The sequence below is a fragment of the Mustela erminea genome, chromosome 11 (assembly GCF_009829155.1).
Source record: "Mustela erminea isolate mMusErm1 chromosome 11, mMusErm1.Pri, whole genome shotgun sequence".
NCBI classification, from domain to species: domain Eukaryota; kingdom Metazoa; phylum Chordata; class Mammalia; order Carnivora; family Mustelidae; genus Mustela; species Mustela erminea.
Window position 1 is genome coordinate 426213 of NC_045624.1, and position 22195 is coordinate 448407.

Genomic DNA, 22195 nt, shown 5'->3' on the forward strand with positions numbered 1-22195 from the left:
CCGCCTATCCCTTCTTGGGGGCACGCAGCCCGTGCTCACCCAGCAGTGACGTCACCCGCAACTGTGTGGGAACATGTGCAGATGGAAGAGGCTGAAGAGAAACACCCAGAAGTGACACTGACGGCACAGAAGTGATACTCTGATTTCTAAGCTGTCACATGGCATTACTCTAATAGTAGAGTGAGTGAACATATAGACCAGACTGCTCAGAAGGTTTTGTGCCAGCTTTTAAAGAAACGTTTGCAAATGACTATATCTGAAGTCATTCAGGTATCAGGCTGTTCTAGTGTCACTGACTTTTTTTTTTTTTTTTTTTAAGATTGTATTTTTTTATTTATTTACTTGACAGAAAGAGAGACAGGAAGACAGACACAGCGAGAGAGGGAACACAAGCAGGGGGAGTGGGAGACAGAGAAGCAGGCTTCCCGCTGAGCAGGGAGCCTGATGCGGGGCTCTGTCCCAGGACCCTGATACAGTGACCCGAGCCGAAGGCAGATACTCAATGTCTGAGCCACCCAGTCGCCCCTAGTGTCACTGACTTTAATTTTTTGTTTATTTTCACTTCTAGGTACTCCACCTCGAAAAGCAAGAAAGGTCTCCAGACCACCAACACTCAGCTCAAGTAAAGCGACCCTCTGTTTCTAAAGAAGGGAGGCAGATATCTGTGAGATCTCAGAAGTCTGCGTCGCCAGGCTCTGGGGACAGCAGCACAGCCCCGTGCACTCCAGTCATGGGGAGCAGCAGTAAGCCTGGCATGGAAGAGAGAACCCAGCCTGTGGAGGCCAGCCCCCAGGGGCTGCGAGACCTGGGCAGGAGCTCTTCCAGCCTCCAGACCGGTGCCACCTGCTCCCCCAGCCATGTCTCCGTTAAGGAGCCCACCCCAAGCATAGCCTCAGACATATCACTGCCCATCGCCACCCAGGAGCTTCGTCAGAGACTTCGGCAGCTGGAGAAGTAATTAGACACCTCCTTTGTTCTTTCCTGCTGCAGAGGGAACATCATCTTAAGTTAGTTAGAAGAACTTGAGGTGGCTTTGGCCTTTGGCTCACTGAGTCCTTGACTTTGAAAATAAACCTCCTGTTTTCTTGGACCTAATATTTGGCTCATTTAAGGATCAGGAAGCAGTGGGTAGCAGGTTCCATGAATAGAAAAGGGTCTGAAGCTGTGGTGTGCCTGTCCTCAGACCAGGAAGACGGGATCTAGGGCTGATGTGTGCTCTAAGCACAGAGACTGTGTCTGTGCTATAACAACAGGTCCTGTGTGCTGAGCGTTCTGACCTCTGGCTGTTGTTGTCTAGTGTTTGGATTCATAAATGTGCCCCTGCGTTCTTGAGAGGAGGCATACAGCTTGCAGTTATCACAAGCTTCAGACCTTAGCCTTTTCCTCTCAGCGGCAGGAATAAACTTGCCCTTTGAAGCCGTTCTTCCTGTCTGTCGTTCTCAGGGGTGTGTTGAGGAATAGGAAGGGAGGCAGAGCTGAAGTGAGTGCTCCTGCGGGGAGAGGAGGGACGCGGGTCGTGACCCCCACAGCACACTTCTCTCCTTTGTCCTTTCTCACTTCCCCTGCGGTGGAAAAAAGAAACCAGTCCATTCCTCTCTTGCTTTAAAAGCAACACTAGAATTTTAAATAAGAAACCACCTTCTCTCAGGAACCAAGTCTGGGGAGTAGCCGGCGCAGTCTTGGGTGCGTCGCACCAGAGCCGCCGTCCGCGGTCTCGGGAGTCTGTGCCTTAGCCCTGAGAGAGAAAGCCAAGGGGTCCTCTTCTGTCCGAGAGTCTGCAGGACGGAGCACGCAACGCGTGTGGGGCCTTGAGCAAGCGTCTGTCGTTTGGGGAGTGACACAACCTCGGAGTCTCATTTTTACCGTGCATCCTAACTGAATAAGCTAAGTTACGTGGAACCCTTACTTGAATTGTGAGTTCAGCTGGTTGGTTGAGAGTCCAAAGTTCAGACTTTGTTCCGTCCACGGGCAGTGTGGTTCCTTCCCGTGCCAGGGTCGGACGGCCTTCAGTTCTGAGGAGAGCGTTAACCTTCTGCTTTGCTTCCCCAGTGGGACGACCCTGGGCCAGTCGCCTCTGGGGCAGATCCAGCTGACCATCCGGCACAGCTCCCAGAGGAACAAACTTGTGGTGGTCGTGCACTCCTGCAGGTGAGCTGGGCCCCCGGGCAGCCGTTACATGGGGAGCAGAGCACTGAGTTCTGGCCTCACCAAGGTCACGAGATTGTACCCTAACCCTAGTATTCAGTGTTGTGTCCTTGCTTTGGTCTCGTCACTATTTCGTAGGTGAATATCTTCTATTCAAAGCCATTTGGGCTGCTTTGTAATAGACTCTTCCGTTGTCATCCTGGATATTTAGTATTACATGTAACATGGTAACAAAAATATCTTTTTTTCAAGTGTCTCTTTGGGGTTAAATTTCCAGGAGTAAGTTTATATCAATTCGAAAGATCCAGAAAAGTTTATGGGCTCATGATGGCATTGCCAGTCGTCTCTCAGGACTGTTTCTGTGGCATACCAGTTCACACTGGCACCTGAGGGTACAGGTGTGCCTTCCCCCCGACCCCCGATCGGGAACAGCGTATCGTACAGTACACTAATGTAGTAAGTGTCACATGAGATGCCAGTGTTGCTATAATTTGTATAATTTGATTAGTGATGACAGTGTGCAGCCAACTAATTATTTCCTTTTTAGGTAACTTGTCATACATTTACGGTATAAATGTACGACATAAATATTTGGATCTTGCAAAAGACTTCTAGAAACATAGGAGGTTGAAATTAGTGACATTTAGAAAAATTGTGTAAGTGTAGGGTTCCGTTTGCGCCTGTTTCTTGAGCACCTTATGTACTCTCGCGGTGAGAGAATTACCGTCTCCCAAATAATCCCCAGCTAGATCTTCAAGTTGATCAGTAAGCAAATAATTTGAAGTGGTTGCATGCAATGAAGTGCTGGACTGTGTCTGGCTCAGGCCAGTTGTCCTAAGAGCAGAGCAGCGAGGGCCGCACAGAGGAGGTGAAAGGTTCGGGTGGGCGAAGGGCGGAGAGCAGTGAGTGAGCCGCTGAGCCGGCCCCGAGGAGGGGATGGCCTCGCTGGGGTCTGCCGAGGGCTGCTGCCCACGGCCGGAAGGAAGGCTTCTCCCTCCGTGGGAGAAGACACACGGTCTAAGTACGTTAAAGTACTTTAAAGTAGAGCAGGGTACCAGAATGTCCCCCAAATACTGGGCTCCGGAGATGGAGGCAGAAGTCGCCTCCGCCAGCGAGTGAGCCCAGGGTGAAGACAGAAGTGCACTTTGCTCCGTCGTGCTTCTCAGTGTTTGAGTAAATGGGAAATCAGAACTGTGAACTTGAGCATGACGCTTACTGTCACTTTCCCGGATTCTAATATCTAGTGTTCTCTGGTTTGTGTCGTAAGAAATCTCATTGCCTTCTCTGAAGATGGCTCTGACCCCTATGTCCGCATGTATTTGTTGCCAGACAAGAGGAGATCAGGAAGGAGAAAAACACATGTGTCAAAGAAAACACTGAACCCCGTGTTTGACCAGAGGTATGACGCTTCCTCGGGGTGGGGGGGCACGGCCTCTTGATGCCTCAGATACGGAAGGCTTGATCGATACCTTTGAATGACCGGTGCATTCAGACTAACACCGTGTTGCAAAGTGTCCGTGAAGAACTCCACATTAGCGCCCACAGACTTGCCAGACTTATTGCATAAATAAACATGCTGAACTTCATCTAGAAGCACCATATCTAGGAAGTCCAAGTTGTGGACACTGTGGAAGAGAGACTCATGATTGAGGACCTTAAAGAACTTTATTTTGTGGGGTTGTATCTTTTGGTTTTTGAGTTATAAATAAAAATTGAGAATTAAAAACTTTTTCCTTCACATTATTATTTAAATTCTAGTTAGTGAACATATAGTGTAATTACAGTTTCAGGAGTAGAATTGAGTAGTTCATCACTTACCTACAAGACCCAATGCTTGATTTTAAAATTTATTTTAAAAAACAATAGTAAACCTATAACATCGTAAAATGTTTTCTGAAAAACTAGTTTCCAAAGCAATAAAAAAGAAGGTATATAAATAAATGTCACTATTGTTTAACATTTTTGCAGATCTCTTTAAAGGTTTGTCTTAATAAATGTCGTACTGCTTCTGCTGTCAGTCTGATGTGCTCATCTCCAGAGAGGGTCTGGGGAGGGGGGCCTCTAGGGTCCTCAGGCCACCTTTACGTAAACCTCAGTCTGTGCAGACTGGGTGTCGCACGTTACAGCTCTGTAGCCAAAAATCCACCAGCGTTTTGGGAAATAAAGTCAGATGGTGTCAAAGTATCTGTCACTTCTGTTTACATTTATCTTTAAAGGCACTGGTGTAACTTCACGCCAACAGCTCTGTTTAACCACGGTCGTAAACGGGCAGGTGCGCCAGATCCTTGTGCCGGCACGTTTTGACCGTGCTCTCACTTACCTCGAAGCATGTAAGGATTCTCTACCTGCAAGCCTGGGTTTCTGGCTGCTCCTGCCCCATGCAAAGGCCAGCTGCATTCCAACCACGGCCCTGCAAGGCCTCAGGCTCTCTGTCCTCTGCTTTACCAGAGACCCTGCCTCACAACAGCCAGGCGCCAGCCAGCTTTGAAGACTTGGTGCCCTGGAGGCATTTTAGTTCGTGGCACCTGACTTCAGCCATTAAAAAGTGCACTGCAGATCTGTTCCCTTCCATGTGCGCGTCACTTAGTTCGCTCACCCTGGGGTGGTAGTTCGTGCTCTGTAGTCTTTAGGCTTGGATGATGAACTTGTGAGGACCCCCGATGTGTCCTGTAAACATCCCCAGTGTGCCCCGCCCCCCCACCACGTTGCTGTAACTATTATAAACACAGCATCCCTCCCTCACATGAGGGGGCCACAGGCACTAGAGCCTTTCCCCTACTTAACGGTGCAATAGTCCCCACGTATGTTTGGAAAATAATGGGAAAAATTTGTTTTTGAGTTTTTAGGAAATGCCAGATCCAAACACTGAACAGAGCTCAATTGTGTAATAAAAAATCAACATAGGGCGCCTGGGTGGCTCAGTGGGTTAAGCCGCTGCCTTCGGCTCAGGTCATGATCTCAGGGTCCTGGGATCGAGCTCCGCATCGGGCTCTCTGCTCAGCAGGGAGCCTGCTTCCTCCTCTCTCTCTCTCTCTGCCTGCCTCTCCATCTACTTGTGATTTCTCTCTGTAAAATAAATAAATAAAATCTTTAAAAAAAAAAAAATCAACATGAGTTTCGGAACTGTCTCATCAGCAGAAATGTCATTTTTTAGTTAAAACAAAATACCGTAAAGCTACTGGGGAAATTTAAGGAAGGTTCTCTCTTCTCCACGTCAGCTTTGATTTCAGTGTCTCGCTGCCCGAGGTGCAGAGGAGGACGCTGGACGTGGCGGTGAAGAACAGCGGCGGTTTCCTGTCCAAAGACAAAGGGCTTCTTGGCAAAGTAAGCGTGGGAATAGCCTTGGTCAGTTCCTATATTTTATGAACATTAAACTCTTACCCAAAATGCATTTTTTTAGACCATACTTAAATAAGTAGAAAAGGGTAAACTTCCTTTGTAATTATGCTTCTTTATAAAATAGTAGACTGTGAAAGACCGTGCTGTTTAAAACCTGAGTACGCCCTGAAGGTTATTTGTACATATTCATATACTTAGCATATTACTCATCTAACAGAGTAGTGGCTTTATTTTCTGAATTTATTCTAGTCTTTGTCTAAATTCACATGTAACTCCTGCATAAGATTATATGTTGCCGTGCTGCTGTTAGTGGCACATGCGCCGGATTTTTGTGACTCATCAGCACTGAGTCTGAGCAGAACTTTGAGACTGCTGGGTACAGGGTGGAGCTCTTGGATGTGACCTGCCGTATCATTCACAGGGGTCCTAGCGCCCAGAACACCGACCGGGAGAGCCTCAAGATAGCAGAGAGAGGGTTCCGTGCTGAGGCAGGGGGAGGCTGGGAGGATTTGGGGGCGTGTGCGCAGGGGCTGCTCCTCCCACTGTGACCAGTGTCGTTCCGCCCACAGGTGTTGGTCGGTCTGGCGTCCGAAGAACTAGCCAGGGGTTGGACCCAGTGGTGAGTGTCCCACCACAGATGAGCCCTGTGTGTTTCCTTCACAGCGCTGTCCCCAGCTGACCTCAGGTCTGTCCTCCTCTCCCTGTGACCCCTAGGTACGACCTCACAGAAGATGGCACGAGACCACACGTGGTGACGTAGTCCATCTGGCGCGAGGAGCCTGCCCTGGTGTCCCCACCCACGCTGTGTGCTCAGAGCGCACCCTCCCGCTCATGTACCAATACTGGTTTTATAATTTCACTGTATTTAGTTATATAAATCTTCATAGTTTTATAAACCATGTTGACATTTTAGGCATATTTGGCCAATATTATCGTTAGCTTTTATATGTTTAATTTTCTCTAGTATTTCACCTGTTACAGTAGTGTGTAATAGGGTAGCAGTTAGTTACTGTGTCACATAAAGAGGTTTGTCCGTTTTCTCTGCCAGGAACCAGATGTATGTATGTGCTTTACTGTTGCCTTGTTTTGTACACACTGGGGTACACTATGCCATGTAAATAGACTATTTTTTATAATCTCTACATGCTGGTTTGAATTCCGAAGAAAATGGATTAAGGAAATATATTTTTTTTCTTCTAAAATGTATTAAATTCTTATGACAGATAATCACTTTGTCTTCGCAGGGTAAAGTTCTCAGTGACCAGTTTTATGGTGTTTCTTATTAAAAAGGCTGAAAGTTTAAATATTAGTATACTTCTGCCCATCATGAATGATGAAAGTATTCAAAATACTACCAGTTTCTTAAAGATGTATCGTTGAGAGTTGAGTGCGTATAAGGAAAAGTGTAGCTGAGCAACGCAGAATACGAAGAGCGTTGCCATGATCCATGGATCATGGGGCGCTAGTTTGAAATTTCTTACGTAAAATGAAATGTCTTACGTTTATTTTTAATTGCTTGATACAAGTTATTCATGAAGTAGTACACAGATACACAGTTACACTTCCTAAAATAGAACACAAATTTTCAGTGTTTTCCCAGCCTGTGAAGACAGGCTCACGTGGTCACCATGAAGTGTGTGGGGTGGGTCTTAAGTAGGCGGGGAGTCGGTTTGAAAACCGACAGCTCATCCATGTGGCCATCGGTGCCATGTCGTCCATCGGATTCCCTGCGTGAGGCCGCCGGCTGCGGGGCCGAGGGCTCCGGCTTCGCGGCTGGTGATTGTAAATAACCATTTCCTGAGTCTCCTCACTTTATGCCATGACTGACCTCAGTACTGGGATATTGTTATACAGCTTTTGTTTGGGTTATTTGTTTCCTTTTGGGTTAGTATAGCATGTTCACATGCCCGAGGCTCTGCAGTCGTGTCGTTGGCTGAGCGCGTCTCTGAGAAGCGTCTGATGCAAAGGACTTCCTTCGCCATGAGAACATTCTGGGGTCATGTACTCGGAGACCGAGGGAGTGGAACTCGGTGACCGGACCTGGAGAGCTCGTGGACTCACGGACTGCTCGTGTGACCAAAATACCAAAGTGCCTGTGGTGGGTGCTGGTGTGACTTCTGCACACTCCTGCCTTCCGGCGATTTCACGTTGGTTTTAACTGACGCGTGGAACCATGGGTTTGTTCATAATGGAGTCTGTAGTTCACGACACTTTTCACGTCATCGTAAAGACTGCATAACCTCACCGTTCCCTAGTTAGTGAAACCTCACTGTCAGCCGTGTCCAATGTTCATGTACAGGAGGGAGTTTATTAATGTTTCAGTGCACACACAAACTAGGAGCACACAAATTAGCTGTGGTGTTTTAGTAGCGTGGTGCAGGCAGGGAACTACTTACTAAATCTGGTCGCCTGCCCATGGTATTAGATTTGTTTTCTTCATTCAGTCTGTTGAAGGGCTTCTGGCATGATCTGTAAAAGAGAACTGCTCACTGAAATGCTTCATACCAATGCTTTTTACCAACACCCTAAACATTGGGGTTTTGCAGTCATGTGCTCACCTGTTTGGTACATATTTACCTTATGGATTTATTTTATTTAACAAATGAGACAAAGTAAATACAATGAAAGGTGGAAAGCCAGTTAGCAGCATGACACTGGCCTTGCGACCCAGGGGCCGGGGAGCCTGGAGACAGACCCTTCTGCAGGTTCCGAGGCCTCTGGCAGCAGACTTTGTTCTGTTCTGCTTGAAAGGAAAGGGACTATTCTAAAGACGTAAACCGCTTCCCGAGGTGATTCCGTCCTGTGGCAACGTGAGCATTTACCGAGAAGCTCTTCTGTCCTGTGGGGAGAGGCGAGAATGACCGTTGAGGCCAGACTCGGCACTCCGGGATCCTGGAGTGGAGAACACCGGAGTCCTCGAAATGTTCATCCCTGGTTCTTAGTGATCAATTCGTCCAGGAAAAGGGAACGTTAACTTTTCTATATTGAGCCAAACCAGTGGGAGGAAAATTAAATGGATTTGAATTTTGTTAGTTTGTACATGTGGGTTGCTTATCCTGTGCCTTAAAATATGGAAGTGTGGCAGTGGTGTTTTCAGGTTTCAGATCACAGCTGTACGCACCGCAAAGTACATTCTGCCCTAGGAGAGTTCGTGTCGCTGACACGCTTCAGCAGGAGGTCAGCCCTTCAGGAACCGTGCGGCCAGCGTGTGTGTGTTTACACTCTGGTCGCTGCCCGCTGCAAGTGGGAAACAGAGGGGGTTTTTTAATTATTATTATAGAATGTCCTTTTTGATCAACTAATTTTACATGACAATGCATGTATTTATTCAATAAACTTTTACGTTACCTAACTTGTGATTTTTCTTTTGTCTTTTGAAGTGAAGTTTTCATTGTGGGATCAAATATTTTGAAAAGTAGACACGGTACATTATTTATACGTCTGTGTTTGAATTCTTTAATTTCCAAAAGAACATGAGGTCACCGATAGTAGGCCTCTTCATGACCAAGGTGGGGCTCAACCCCACAACGCTGAGATCGAGAGTCAGAGGCTCCACCAGCCAGGCCGGCCAGGCACCCCTCTCTTGTTCCCATCTTTTTGTTTTCTTTTTTTTTTTTTTTTAAGATTTTATTTATTCATTTGACAGACAGAGATCACAAGTAGGCAGAGAGACAGGCAGAGAGAGAGAAGGAAGCAGGCTCACCGCTGAGCAGAGAGCCCGACGCGGGGCTCGATCCCAGGACCCTGGGATCATGACCTGAGCCGAAGGCAGCGGCTTTAACCCACTGAGTCACCCAGGCGCCCCTCTTGTTCCCATCTTAATTTGACTCTCCTCTGCCTGCCTTAGACTAGGGTTTTAAAAACAGCTCTTACGAAGGACAGTCACAAGTAGGAAAAATAGTCTTTGAGGGTCTTCTCAGAGCCCTTGCAAAGTGATGACACGGAGGCTGAGGTGGGGAAGCACTAGGCCAGGCCTTGCCAGTGCCCGTGGCCGCTGACACCCGGCCCTTCCGTGCTGCCGGCCACTCATCAGGCACTTTTACCACAGACTGAGAATGTGGACAGGCACGGGTTTTAGGGCCAGTGCCTGTTTTAATATTTACTCTGCCTTCTGCTCGATACCGGTGACTCACCATAGTTTCCCAGTTTGTATCTGCAGTACAGACTGCTGCTGGGCCAAGGCCCGGTAACCCAGGGCCTCCTCGTTAGCCCTCCACACCGAGAGGCCTCACGGTGTTTCTGCCCATCTGCCGAGGAACTTGAGATGGAGACTAGGCGGTCCCTCTGCTTCCGTCTGCCTCGCCCCCTCCCATGCAGTCACAGGTCCCTTAGTTCCACCCCGGAATACATCTACTGCGCTGTTGTCTCAAGGCCAAGCCGCTGCCTGTCTGTCAGCTCCCCTCCTGCCCTTGTCTTCTCTGAAACAGCCAAAGGGGTCTTGGAAAACACCTGTAACTCTCCTGCTGTCCGTGCTCCTAGAAGAGAAACCAAGAGCACACTAAGCTGGGAGACCCTTCCAAGCGAATTTCCTTCTACCGTGCCACTCATCCGTTCCGGAAACTTCCCCACCCCTCCTTCCCAACCCAGTGCCCCAGCCTGCTCTTCGGCCGACACTGGACTGGCTACCCCCACTGCCCTCGCTTCTCCACTTCCTCAGTGCGCTTCCCCAGCCGCCCCGGACCAGTTCTCTCCCCATCGCCTCCCAGCTACACTGGAAGCTCCCAAGGGTAGAGACCACACAGCTGTTCAGATCTCATTCCGCAGGCTCTGCACTGCTCTGGGCACACGGTGAGCGCGTTGGTGCTGGCTGAGTTAGTCTCCAGCTGGACAGACCCTAGCATTAACTTGTCTCAAGTTTCTGTCGGAGGAAAGGCACCTATCCACCGTTCTCTAAAAGAGAAAGGTACTAATGAGCATAACGAATGCCATTGCAACGAAAAGCCGACCGTGTAATTAAGAAACGTGGAGCACAGACTTGGGAAAGGAGCCAGGAAGTCTGCCCTTTTTTGGTGTTATTCTGGAAACCCTGGGCAATACGATATGAAAAGAAAAACGGTAAGTTTTGTATGGGAGACGTCGGTTTCAAGATGTGAGATTGTCTACCTGTAAAACCTAAGAAAGCGGGGCGCCTGGGGGGCTCCGTCGGTGAAACGTCCGTCTTTGGCTTGGGTCATGGTCCTGGGCTCCTGGGATCAAGTCCTGCATTGGGCTCTGCTCAGCGGAGGCCTGCTTCCCACCACTCCGCCCCTCCCCTGCTTGTGTGTGTGCTCGCTTGCTCTCTCCTCAGATCTTAAAAAAAAAAAAAAACAACAACTAAGAAAGTAATCTGAAAACTTACTAACAAGTGTTTAACAAGGGGCCAGTTATAAAAACGTACAAATCTCTGTGTCTCATATACCGTTACTAACTATTAGAAAACATAACGGGGGGCACCTGCCTCACTCAGTTGGTAGAGTGTGCGACTCCTGATCTGGGGGTTGTGATTTCGAGCCCCACATTGGGTGTGGAGATTAGGAAAGAGAAAATATACCGGGGAAGTCACTCGGTAGCCTTGCGACTCTGACAGCAGTGACGGCAGCTGAGCAGGAGAGCGTGCAGAATGGTTGTAGAGCTCCGCCAGAGGCCGCGTCATCAGGGAACCGTGCAACAGGAGAATCCTGTGCAACATGGCAGCTGCTTGGGCAGTGAGACCAGCCAGGGCCAGCGAGGCTGACCAAAAGGACTTGAAGGGAAGTCTGGGAAACCAGGTGCCCGTTGGGGCTGGCTTCCAGGGCAGAGCAGGCTGGGTGCTGATGACTGGCCATCCGCGTGCGAGGAAACCCGTCCAGCCCTTGGCTGGCTGGAACAGCCGGCCGGGCAGAGGCTTCAGAGGGAGCACGGGACAAAGAAGGCAGCTCCCAGAGAACGAGCCCGAGAAAGTCGCTAAACCAGAAACAGCAAATCAAGGGGCAAGGACTCGCAGTTGCCGTCTGTTATTTTCAGTGTCCAGTTCTCAACAAAAAGCCGTAAGACGTGCAGGGCAGCCGTGAAGGGGCTTCGCCGCGGGACGTGTCCCTGAGAAGACCCAGAGGCTGGGCACACGTGCGCGAAGACCTCGAGTCTGCTGCTGCCACACATTCAGAGAAGCGAAGAGACAAGGCGGGTGTGAGAAGAACAGAGCACGTCCGCGGGAGAAATGGTGCAAAGGATGAGCCAGCAGTCGAGTTCGTAATGAGTGAAGTACAAGATCTCCCGAAGGCGTGCGACAGACCCGAGCTGCCAGAAGAAAGAACCCCCTGGAGGCGGGTCGGTGCGATGTCAGGACCAGACACGGCCACGCTCCCGTGACAGCGCCCCGGAGGGAGGCGGTGCAGGGCCCGAAAGGACAGGCGACAGCCCAGCGCATGCCAGGGAGGGACCACACAGGGAGTCGGCCCCAGGCACATCGTGCTTGAGCTGGTGGGAGTCGAGGACCGTCCGAAAGCCGCAAGCCAGACCGTCTCACCCTGGGCTCCTGGGTAAGGCAGCCGCTGCCTCTCCCCCGAAGCCGGAGGGTGACCGATTCAGACGCTGGAAGAAAGACTGTCAGCCAAACGTCCTGTGTCCAGCAAAAATGATGGACAAACAGCCATTCCCAGATTAAAAAAAGAGACAAAACCTCACAAGCCCACCTACCTCCAAGAAACACTGAAGGAGTTAACGTCACTGCTCTGTGTTTGCTTTCGCTTCCTCACGATTTCTCCGCAATTTCATGTGTCTCTTGGTACGGGGGTGCTGCAGTCTGGGAGGGAGTGTGGCCAGGGATTAAGAGCGCGGCTCAGAGTCCGCCTGCCGTGTGCAGACCCCACGCCGGGGCCTGTGTGACCGAGAGCAAGTCGCAGACCGTCTCTGAGCCTCCGGCATCGGCTCCTTAGGACTCGGGTGCAGGGTGGTCTGGAGGAGAGCAGGAGACCGCAGGCGCCGAGTGCGCAGGCCAGCGCCGGGCAGGCCGCCTGAGAAGCCGCCCCGAGCCCTACCCCTCTCCAGCCAGGGCAGGGCGGCCCCTCCGTGCGTCCCCCCCAGGTCAGGCCTGCCCCAGCCTCGTGTGGCTCCTGCGCGCAGGACACCAACCGCGCACCTCCCAGGGCCCGGCTGCCCCCCGCCCCGCGCCACCCCGGCCTGCTGCTTCTGGCACGCGTCTCTCGTGCGTCCGAGAGCGGGAGCCCACACCTTCCGCACCCACAGCCCCGTGTCTGTCAGGCCTTCCCGTGAGGGCGGCTTCCAGCCGGCTCCTCCTGGCCGCGGCGAGGAGGTGCCGTCTCCTTTCTCCTCCACGGTGGGCTCGCTTTGCCGCCACCTGCATTCGCTGGGGTATCAACCACACGCAAACGTGTACAGACCCTAGCTGTTCCGCCCAGAATGTTCCCAGACGTTCCCAAGCGCCGCGTGCGACCAGCACTGACGCGAAGAGTGCGCCCTCGAGCCGGCCTCGCACAGGGCCGCTCCCAGCCCGAAGCCCAGCGCGCTGACTGGCCTCGGCGACCCTGAGCTGGGCAGAGCCGAGTCCTCGAGCGGTGCGTGCTGGTGTCCCGCTTCTTCCACTTGGGGTTCTGTTGGCGAGGGGTGGGCCGGGGAAGCCTTGGGGACCCGAGAACCACACACACACGGGGCGCCAACCCGCGGTCAGCGGGGAGCCAGGCCGCAGCCCCCCACACAGGTGTCCTGAGGGTCCAGGCCCGTAGCACCGAGGGAGGCGCTTCTAGGACCAAGGAGGCCTCCGTCCGAGAGCCGGCGCGCTGCTCCCCAGAGCCCGCCCGGCTGCGCGGGAAAGGACTGTGTGAAGACAGACGGACGGACCAGCCCGGGGACGCGGCGGCCCTCCCAGCCCACGCTCTCCTCCAACACGAGGACGGACGGGGTCGGCGGCAGGGCCATGCCTTGCTGGGGGCAGACCGCAGGCTGGCCTCGGTTTCCAGTCTTGTGAGGTCACGACACACAGCACACACTTTCCTAGAATGCACAGGCAACTGGATAAAACAGGGAAGGTCAAGCGTGTTTGGGATCGCTTCACGGCCCCGATCTGCTGAAGTTGGATTCATCTCCATAATGAAAGGCGAGCTGTGTTCGGCAGTTTTCTCACTAAAACGGTTCTAAAGCTGCAGCTCCCCGTTCCTTGTGTACCCTCACCTCCATGTGCTAGAGACTCGGTTCTCTCGTGGAATTCCCTTTGCCCTTTCTTACTAATATTTAATATCAAATCACCTCTCTGTCTCGGCCAAGAGGCCCTGTTACTTGCCCGTGGTTTTGCAAGCCGCCTCCTCTCACAGCTCCCACATCTGCAAAACAGAACACCAGAAGTTTCTCGGGTCTCTTTTCAGTGCAACAGTTCTAACAGCACCTTGCCCAGAGAGAGAGGTGAAAGCCTCCATCGCGCGTCTCCTGCGTGTGAATGCTGGTGTCACAACCCAGCTCCACACACGGGAGAGAACAAGCAGGAAGACGCGTTCCTGCCAGGCTTTCGGGCTGCGGGCCGGAGCCCCCGCGGCTGCAGGAGGCGGGTTCAGCGCTGCTCAGACTTCGGGGTCTTCGCCAGGTGAACGCACCCAAGAGACGGCGTTTTCAGCAGACCCGTAGCCTCGTGGTCTTCGTTCTTACTTGTATCGGGGAAGCTGAGTCGGGGGGCGAGGAAGCCCAGACATGGGGAGAACCGGCTGGTGCCTTCTGATTTCTGAGAAGAGCTGCAAAGTCCTGTAAGGGGAAGTTTCCTTTCTGTGGGTGTCCTGACCATCTCCGTTTCGTCCCTGACGTGAGTGACCCCACTTTAGTTTGGTTCTACACCCTGAGCATGAGGGACTGGGCCTGGCAAAGCAGCTTTCGGGGCAGAACAGCTGGGAAGTCTGTTCATTCTTTCTGGTCAAGTGTACGACGTGGCTTTGGGGAATGTTTGTTACACACTCACATATTCCTCTTCTTTGAAAATGTAAACCTGTGAAGCATCTCGTTGACTTTTTCAAAATAGAAACTGAGAGCCGGGGACGCCTGGGTGGCTCAGTTGGTTAAGCAGCTGCCTTTGGCTCAGGTCATGATCCCAGAGTCCTGGGATCGAGTCCCACATCGGGCTCCTTGCTCGGCGGGGAGCCTGCTTCTCCTTCTGCCTCTGCCTGCCATTCTGTCTGCCTGTGCTCACTCTCTCTCCCTCTCTCTGACAAATAAACAAAATCTTTAAAAAAAAAAAAAAAAAAAGAAACTGAGAGCCGAAGCCTGGGAGTGCTCTGCATTCAGTGATGTTCAAACCACACACATGCTGTGTACAAGGTAGGTGCAGGGGCGTGGGGGGGCAGCGTCTGTCTCCAGGGACCAAGTGTGTATGTATGTGTGTGCATGTGTGTGTGTGTGTGTGCACTAGTGTGTGTGTGCATATGCAAAGTGTGTGACACAGCTGTGTGTTGTGAACGCATGGCATGTGTGTTGTGTGTGCAAGTGTGTATAGTACTTGTACATGTGAGTGCACACATGTATGCCAACACATGTGTGCATGTGAGTGCATCCACACGTGTGCAGATGCATGAGTGTGTGTGTGTTGCGTAAGCACTTATGCACACGAGTGGCTGTACCTGTATGTGTGTGATTGTGAGTGAATGTGTGTGCACGCACGTGCAGTGCCAACGTGGATGTTTGTGTGTGCTTGCTGTGTGCCTGTGTGTACATGTGTTTGCACATGTGTGTGGGTATGCGTGTGTGCGTATGTTCAAATCTTCCAGGATCATCTTCTCCAGGTGAGTCTGAGCTCAGGTTCCACTGAGAGCAGAGTCTGAGGCAAGGATTACGTGCATGTGATTTATTTGGGGAATACGGTCCTAGGGAGGGGATTATTTTTCTTCTTTCATTCTCTGAAACAATTGGTTTAAGATGGTGATCATCTGTTTCTTGAAAATCTGGTGGAACTTGCCTATGAAGTTTTCTGAGCCATTGTCTTTGAATAGGGAGATCTCAATTACCCATTTGTTTTATTAAAATTTTGTATTTATGTGTCTTCAGTTTCTCATCAATTTTGAAGGTTATCCATTTTATGTTTTCAAATTTATTGGAAAAATATATATTTTTTAAGATTTTGTTTATTTATTTGACAGGGAGAAATCACAAGTAGGCAGAGAGGCAGGCAGAGAGAGAGAGGAGGAAGCAGGCTCCCCACTGAGTGGAGAGTCCGATGCGGGGCTCAGTCCCAGGACCCTGAGATCATGACCCGAGCTGAAGGCAGAGGTTTAACCCTCTGAGCCACCCAGGTGCCCCTGGAAAAATATTTCTTATGAATTTACTATTCCTATTACATTTATAGTTGCATCTTTGTTTAATTTCCTAATATTGGAAGTTCCTAATATTATTCCTAATTACTCCTAATATTATTCCTAATTATTCCTAATATTATTTTTATCCTGTATTTTTTTATTGATTATGGAATCCTCCTAGTTTATTTCATTGATTTTGTAAAAACTTTGACTTTTTATTTTGTTTTATTTTTTAAGATTTTTAAAAAGATTTTATTTATTTACTTGAAAGAAAGAGACACAGCAGAGAGGGAAGACAAGCAGAGGGAGTGGGAGAGGGAGAAGCAAGCTTCCCACAGAAGCAGAGCAGGGTCCCGATGTGGGACTCAATCCCAGGACCCTGGGATCATGAACTAAACCAAAGGCAGACCCTTAACAACTGAGCCACGCAGACACCTCTATTTTTTTTTTAAAGATTTTATTTATTTATTTGACAGACAGAGACCACAAGCAGGCAGAGAGGCAGGCAGAGAGAGAGGAGGAAGCAGGCCCCTTGCTGAGCAGAGAGCCCGATGCGGGGCTCGATCCCAGGACCCTGAGATCACGACCTGAGCTGAAGGCAGAGGCTTAACCCGCTGAGCCACCCAGGCGCCCGGCACCTCTATTTTTTAAGATTGTATTTATTTGAGACAGAGCGAGAGAGAGAGTGAGTGGGGGAGGAGGAGAGGGTGAGGGACAGACAGACTCTGTGCAGAGCAGGGAGCCCAATGCAGGCCTCGACTCATGTCCCCAGGATCATGACCTGAGCTAAAATCAAGAGCTGGACATTTGACCCTCTGAATCACCCGGGCACTTTTAATTTTTATTAAAATTTTATCAATTGTTTCTCATTTTTGTATTAATATCTGCTTGTTTCCTTTTACTCTGTTGCTCTTCTTCTAGCTTCTAGAGTTAGCATCAAACTTGTTTTCAATATTTCTTTTTTTTGTTACAGATTTTATATATTCATTTGACACAGAGAGAGATCACAAGCAGGCAGAGAGAGAGGAGGAAGCAGGCTCCCTGCTGAGCAGAGAGCCCGCCGCCTCGGGGGGCTTGATCCCAGGACCCTGGGATCATGACCTGAGCTGAAGGCAGAGACTTAACCCACTGAGCCCTCCAGGCGCCCCCAATATTTCTTTTAAAAAACTAAAATGAGGGACGCCTGGGTGGCTCAGTTGGTTGAGCAGCTGCCTTGGGCTCAGGTCATGATCCCAGCGTCCTGGGATCGAGTCCCACATCGGGCTCCTTGCTCGGCGGGGAGCCTGCTTCTCCCTCTGCCTCTGCCTGCCATTCTGTCTGCCTGCTCTCTCTCTCTCTCTCTCTCTGATAAATAAATAAAATCTTTAAAAAAAAATTAAAAAAAAAACTAAAATGATTGGGGCACCAGGGTGTCTCAGTGGGTTAAGGGTCTGCCTTCAGCTTAGTCATAATCCCAAGCTCCTGGGACGGAACCCACATCGGGCTCCCTGCTCCGTGGAGAGCCTGCTTCTCCCTCTCCCTCTGCCTCTTCCCCTGGCTTGAGCTCTCTCTCTCTCTCTCTCTCTCTCGCTCTCTGTATCTCCTCTCTTGGTCTCTCTCTCAAATACGTAAATAAAATCTAAAAGAAATTAAACTTATTCATGGCTACACATTTTATGCTACACTCGGTGTAGCTTTGCCTCGCAGGTTTGGGTAAGTGCTTCCATTGCCGCTCAGATCTAAGTATGTCCAAATCCACCCTGGCCTTACTCTACTCCATGGGTTACTCAGAACATTTTTCAGTGTCAAAGAATGTTTTGCCCTACATTTTCTATGTTGGTCACTGATTTAAATGCCCTGAGGTCAGAGAAGATGGTCTATAGAATGTTGTGGGGGAAATTGAGCGCATCCTACTTCCTCCCCAGTCTCGGTCTTCCGAGCACCTGCTGCTCCATCCTCCAGAGCAGGTTTTTCTTAAAGCAGGCTCCATGCCCAGTGTGGAGCCCGGCACGGAGCCTGAACTCGAGACCCTGAGATCAAGACCCCAGCTGAGATCAAGAGTTGGACGGTTAGGGGCGCCTGGGTGGCTCAGTGGGTTAAGTCTCTGCCTTCTGCTCAGGTCACAATCCCAGGGTCCTGGGATCGAGCCCCCCATCGGGCTCTCTGCTCTGTGGGGAGCCTGCTTCCCCCTCTCTCTCTCTGCCTGCCTCTCTGCCTACTTGTGATCTCTGTCTGTCCAATAAATAAATAAAATCTTAAAAAAAAAAAAAAGAGAGAGAGAGAGAGTTGGATGGTTAATCAACTGAGCCACCGAGGAGCCAAGAACAGGTCTTAAAGGACACCTGAGACCCTTCTCCTCGGTGATATTGGAGATTTTTGGGACAACAGCTCCTACAACCAGGTGAGAAAGGACTTCACGCACTTGCCAGTCCTAAGGTTATGTCTTGGCCTGTGGCTCCCTACAAACTGGGCCATGGGCCCTGGGTTCACGAGTTTTCAGCTTGTTTTCCTGGGCACACAGTCCCTCTGACCCTTGGCAGCCAGCAGTGAGCGCGGACCTGGTTTCTGTTCTGGAAGGAGCCTGCGCAGCCCTTCTGCATTCAGGACTCACTCACCTGCCCGTCCGCTGCCAGCAAACCACTGACCTCAGGACCTGCGCTCTGTGTTCCTGTTCTGTGGGGGCACAGCCCGCGTTTTTTGTTTTCTCCGTTCAGTCTCACCTTTTACAGCCTTTCGGAGCAGAGGAAGTGAGTGGAACCAAGCGTTCCCTACACACCATAACGTAAAGTGGCCTTTCCGTGTGTGTCTGCATGTGAGACAGCAGGTGGGCTGATGCCTTGTGCCCCCTCCAGGGCCTCGGCCCACCAGACGGCACTGTGGTCACTGCCACACACTTCAAAGAGGCTTTAAAGGTTTGATGTCACACCGTTTCATGCGTCCTCCTCCTCCTCCTCAGATGGGACCTGCTAGCCATCTTAGCTCTATTTCTCGGGCCCGTGAGAAGAGCTCCAGCCCTCGAATCAGGGATGTGCCCAAGGTCTCAGGGCTGGCCATGAGGCCAACGTGGCGAGAGTACAGGCAAGTCCCCACATGCTCACAGATGCTGACGCAGGATGACGAAATCACGCAGGACGTTTCTACCCGCATGGCTATGTCGAAGTTCAGCAGAATAATTGCATTTAAACCATTCTTCTGAAGGGGCACGTCTGAGGCTTGGCTTCAGCTCAGGTCATGACCTGGGATCAAGCCCTGGTCAGGCTCTGCCTTTGGGTGGGGGAGGGGCAGAGTCTGCCCCTCCCCCCACAAGCGCACTCTCTTTCTCTGAAATAATGGACAAATAAATCTTTCAAAGAAATAAATAAATCATTCTTATTAAGACGAAACGTGCTGACGACCCTTTCCTTCCGTCACTGTTTTACTAAACCGTCCGATGATCACGGGACTCTTTGGACCATCCTTTGAATTTAATTATTCAGGAACAGCCAGTAAGATTACAGTTTTGTTTTTTTTTTTAAAGATTTTATTTATTTATTTGACAGACAGAGAGCACAAGTCAGCAGAGAGAGAGGGGGAAGCAGGCTCCCCGCTGAGCAGAGAGCCCGATGTGGGGCTCGATCCCAGGACCCTGAGATCATGACCTGAGCCGAAGGCAGAGGCTTTAACCCACTGAGCCACCCAGGCGCCCCTACAGTTTCTTTTCTAGCTCACAAACGGACTTACAGGAAATTTTCCAAAAGAATCTGGGACAGAATATATGACATCAAGTGATTTAACAAACTAGCATTTATTTGGATAAAACCAGACTAATCTCTGAGCCTCACACAAGTGCTCTGAAAATTTGTGCTCCTGGAAAGGTGAGGAAAGGCAAGTCTCGCCGCATGTCTGGAAAGGCAGTGACTCCTGACCGAGAGGCCAGGGCACCGCATGTTTAATAGCCGTTGCTGGGAGATCAGACAAGTGTATATGGCAACCCGCGGACGCTCAGAAGGGTGCTCGCGGCAGCACCTTTCCCCCTGCGAACCGCACACCCTGCCTGTCTGCTTCCTCCTTCAGCCCCACAGGGACACTCACTAGGGTCATAGCCGAGACCCGGGGACACTCATTCTTTTTTTTTCTTTTTAAATTTTATTTATTTATTTGACACACAGAGATGACAAGTAGGCAGAGAGGCAGGCAGAGAGAGAGGAGGAAGCAGGCTCCCTGCCGAGCAGAGAGCCCGATGTGGGGCTCGATCCCAGGACCCTGAGATCATGACCTGAGCCGAAGGCAGAGGCTTAACCCACTGAGCCACCCAGGCGCCCCGGGGACACTCATTCTTGATCCATTCAGTGAGTGCCTTCTGTGACTGCACGCTGTGGCGGACTCTTGTGTGGGCGCCAGCCCGGGCGGAGTTGCCCAACAATCAAACAGTACCATGGGCTCATCAGTCATCAGGAATCTAATTAAAGTGCTTGACGGGATCCAGGGTGCTCTTGGCAGGGTGTGGGGGTGGGGGTGGGCAGGAGCTCTGCGTCTGGGGATCCAGCACCTGGACGGGACTTCTACGGCAGCTCCGCAGGGTGGGGGAGGTGTATGTGCTGAGGCCGGAGGAAAGGGTTCAGGTAGGAGGAGCGAAGGGAGGGAGCTCGGACGAGTCAGAAGGGACGCAGCCCAGCCTGCGGACTGGACGGGACTGGACGGGACTGGGCGCCATCCTGAGGCAAGGAGAGCTCCAAAAGCTGAGCAAAGTTTGGTGACGGTCAGGTTCTGCGGAGGAGCAAACCCTTCCAGGGACATCATTGAAAAGGAGCAGGAAGAGAGGAATTTATAAACATTTTATGGTTTTAGATTTAATGATGGTCTCTGATCCACTTTGAGTTAATTTTTCTGAATAGTGTGAGGTAGGGGTTCCTACTTTTTTCCCTTTTGTGTACCCAGGAGACTCCAGCAGGTGCACATAGCAGCTGAGGTGTGGGCAGACAAAGCACAGTGCACCAGCTCCCCCCCCCCCCCCCAGTGCTTCCCAAGGCCTCACTCAGTCTGGGTGGCAGGTGTCCTGCATGGCCCGTTGGCCCGGGTCTCAGAGGGTAGAGGGCAAGTGTGGGCCTTGAGCTTCCAATTACTTCTGCTTTTCCTTTAATTGTTCGAATACATCCACATCCACATTTCCCAAGTTCCACTTTGGCTTTTAGAGATGCTACAGTAAGAACCACAAAAAGGAAGGAAAGTGTCTGCGGCAGCCTCTTGATTAGTCCTGGCCCCTCCCTCTTTCTCGGAACTGGTGACTCAGGCGCTGGGTGGCGTCCTGGTCCCCTCCGACCCCCAGCCCTGCGCTCTGCCCCACCCTGTCCTGCAAAATGCTCCCAGCCCTCAGCACCATGTTAAAGTTCCCAGCCAGTGAGCTCCTCTTTTTAAACTAATTTTCCCAGTTATAAATATTATGATGAAAAGACAATTTTGTGTTTTCTTGTTAGAGAATATTTCTGGAAGGGTAGTCAGGAAACTGGGAACGGTGTTTTCCTTTGAATTTCAGCAACGTGACTTGTGTTATTTGCCCAACACAAAATACATTTTTAAAAAACCCAAGTCTTGCAGTTGGTCCTTTTTCAAAGACACTATTTTAGCGTCTCTTGTTTTAGCTGTCCCGAACCCCTCTGCCTTAGTTAATACTGCCTGCCATGGGGTCCACTTTTAATTCTGTCAACCTTTTCTCATTACCCCATGGTAAGGTTCTAAGAAGAGAGATCACCTCAAACCTCATTCATTCATTTCTTCAGAAAACATTTTCTTCAAGCATCTAACATGTTGCGGTGGGAGGGGGTTCCAGCTGGGTCAGCAGAGCATGAGACGCCTAGTCTTGGGGTGGTGAGTTCAATCCCCACGTTGGGCATGAGCTTACGTTTTGGATAAGGAAGGAAGGGAGGGAAACGTGCCAGACTTACAGGGAGGCTGTGGGGCTGGGTAGGGCACAGTGTTGACACGGAGGCACAGGTAGGGCTGAGGAGGGACGTGCTCAGAGGCTGCGTCACAGGGCAGGGTTGAAGACACACTGCACTTATACAGGATTTCGAGGAGGCCTGGGAGTCATTCTTGAGGGAAGCCTTGTTCGCGCCTGGAGGGGATGGCTTCACTGGCTGGGAGAGTTCTGCCCGCGGGGCCGGGATGAGGAAGCTGAGATGCAGTCACTGCCTGGCCTGTCCCATGTCATACAGATGGCTGGCGAGTGGCAGAGCCCAATGCCCAGACAGTGCGGGTCCAGAACCCACCCTGTTTTGTCAGGAGACGCAGAATGGTAACGGGGACAGAGTGAGGACAGGATAAGCGTTTGGAGGACGGGAGAGGCAGCTGGGTTTCAGCTCGGGAAGTGTGGGCGGGTAGCCGCGGCCCGTGCCCAGAGCTGGGAGAGGGCCCGGGATGGGGTCACAGCTCTCAGGAAGGAGTCCAGAGCGACGGAGGCCAAGTGGGGTCGTGTCACGCAGTGGCAGCAGTGGGCAGAGGAGTTGGGGCCC

The 22195-nt window shown here is 51.0% G+C and overlaps 1 protein-coding gene across 3 annotated transcripts in view; it reads left to right on the forward strand.

Moving 5' to 3' along the window:
- Positions 1-8836, forward strand: part of ESYT2 (extended synaptotagmin 2) — a 79478-nt gene extending 70642 nt beyond the window's left edge. For all 3 annotated transcript variants that reach the window (XM_032305575.1, XM_032305576.1, XM_032305577.1), the window contains 6 exons: positions 569-954; positions 2050-2148; positions 3413-3544; positions 5364-5469; positions 6054-6103; positions 6199-8836. In XM_032305575.1, the coding sequence (XP_032161466.1) occupies positions 569-954; positions 2050-2148; positions 3413-3544; positions 5364-5469; positions 6054-6103; positions 6199-6244 (819 nt within the window). In that variant the 3' untranslated portion in view covers positions 6245-8836. The remainder of the gene's footprint in view (positions 1-568; positions 955-2049; positions 2149-3412; positions 3545-5363; positions 5470-6053; positions 6104-6198) is intronic.
- Positions 8837-22195: the final 13359 nt, after the last annotated feature.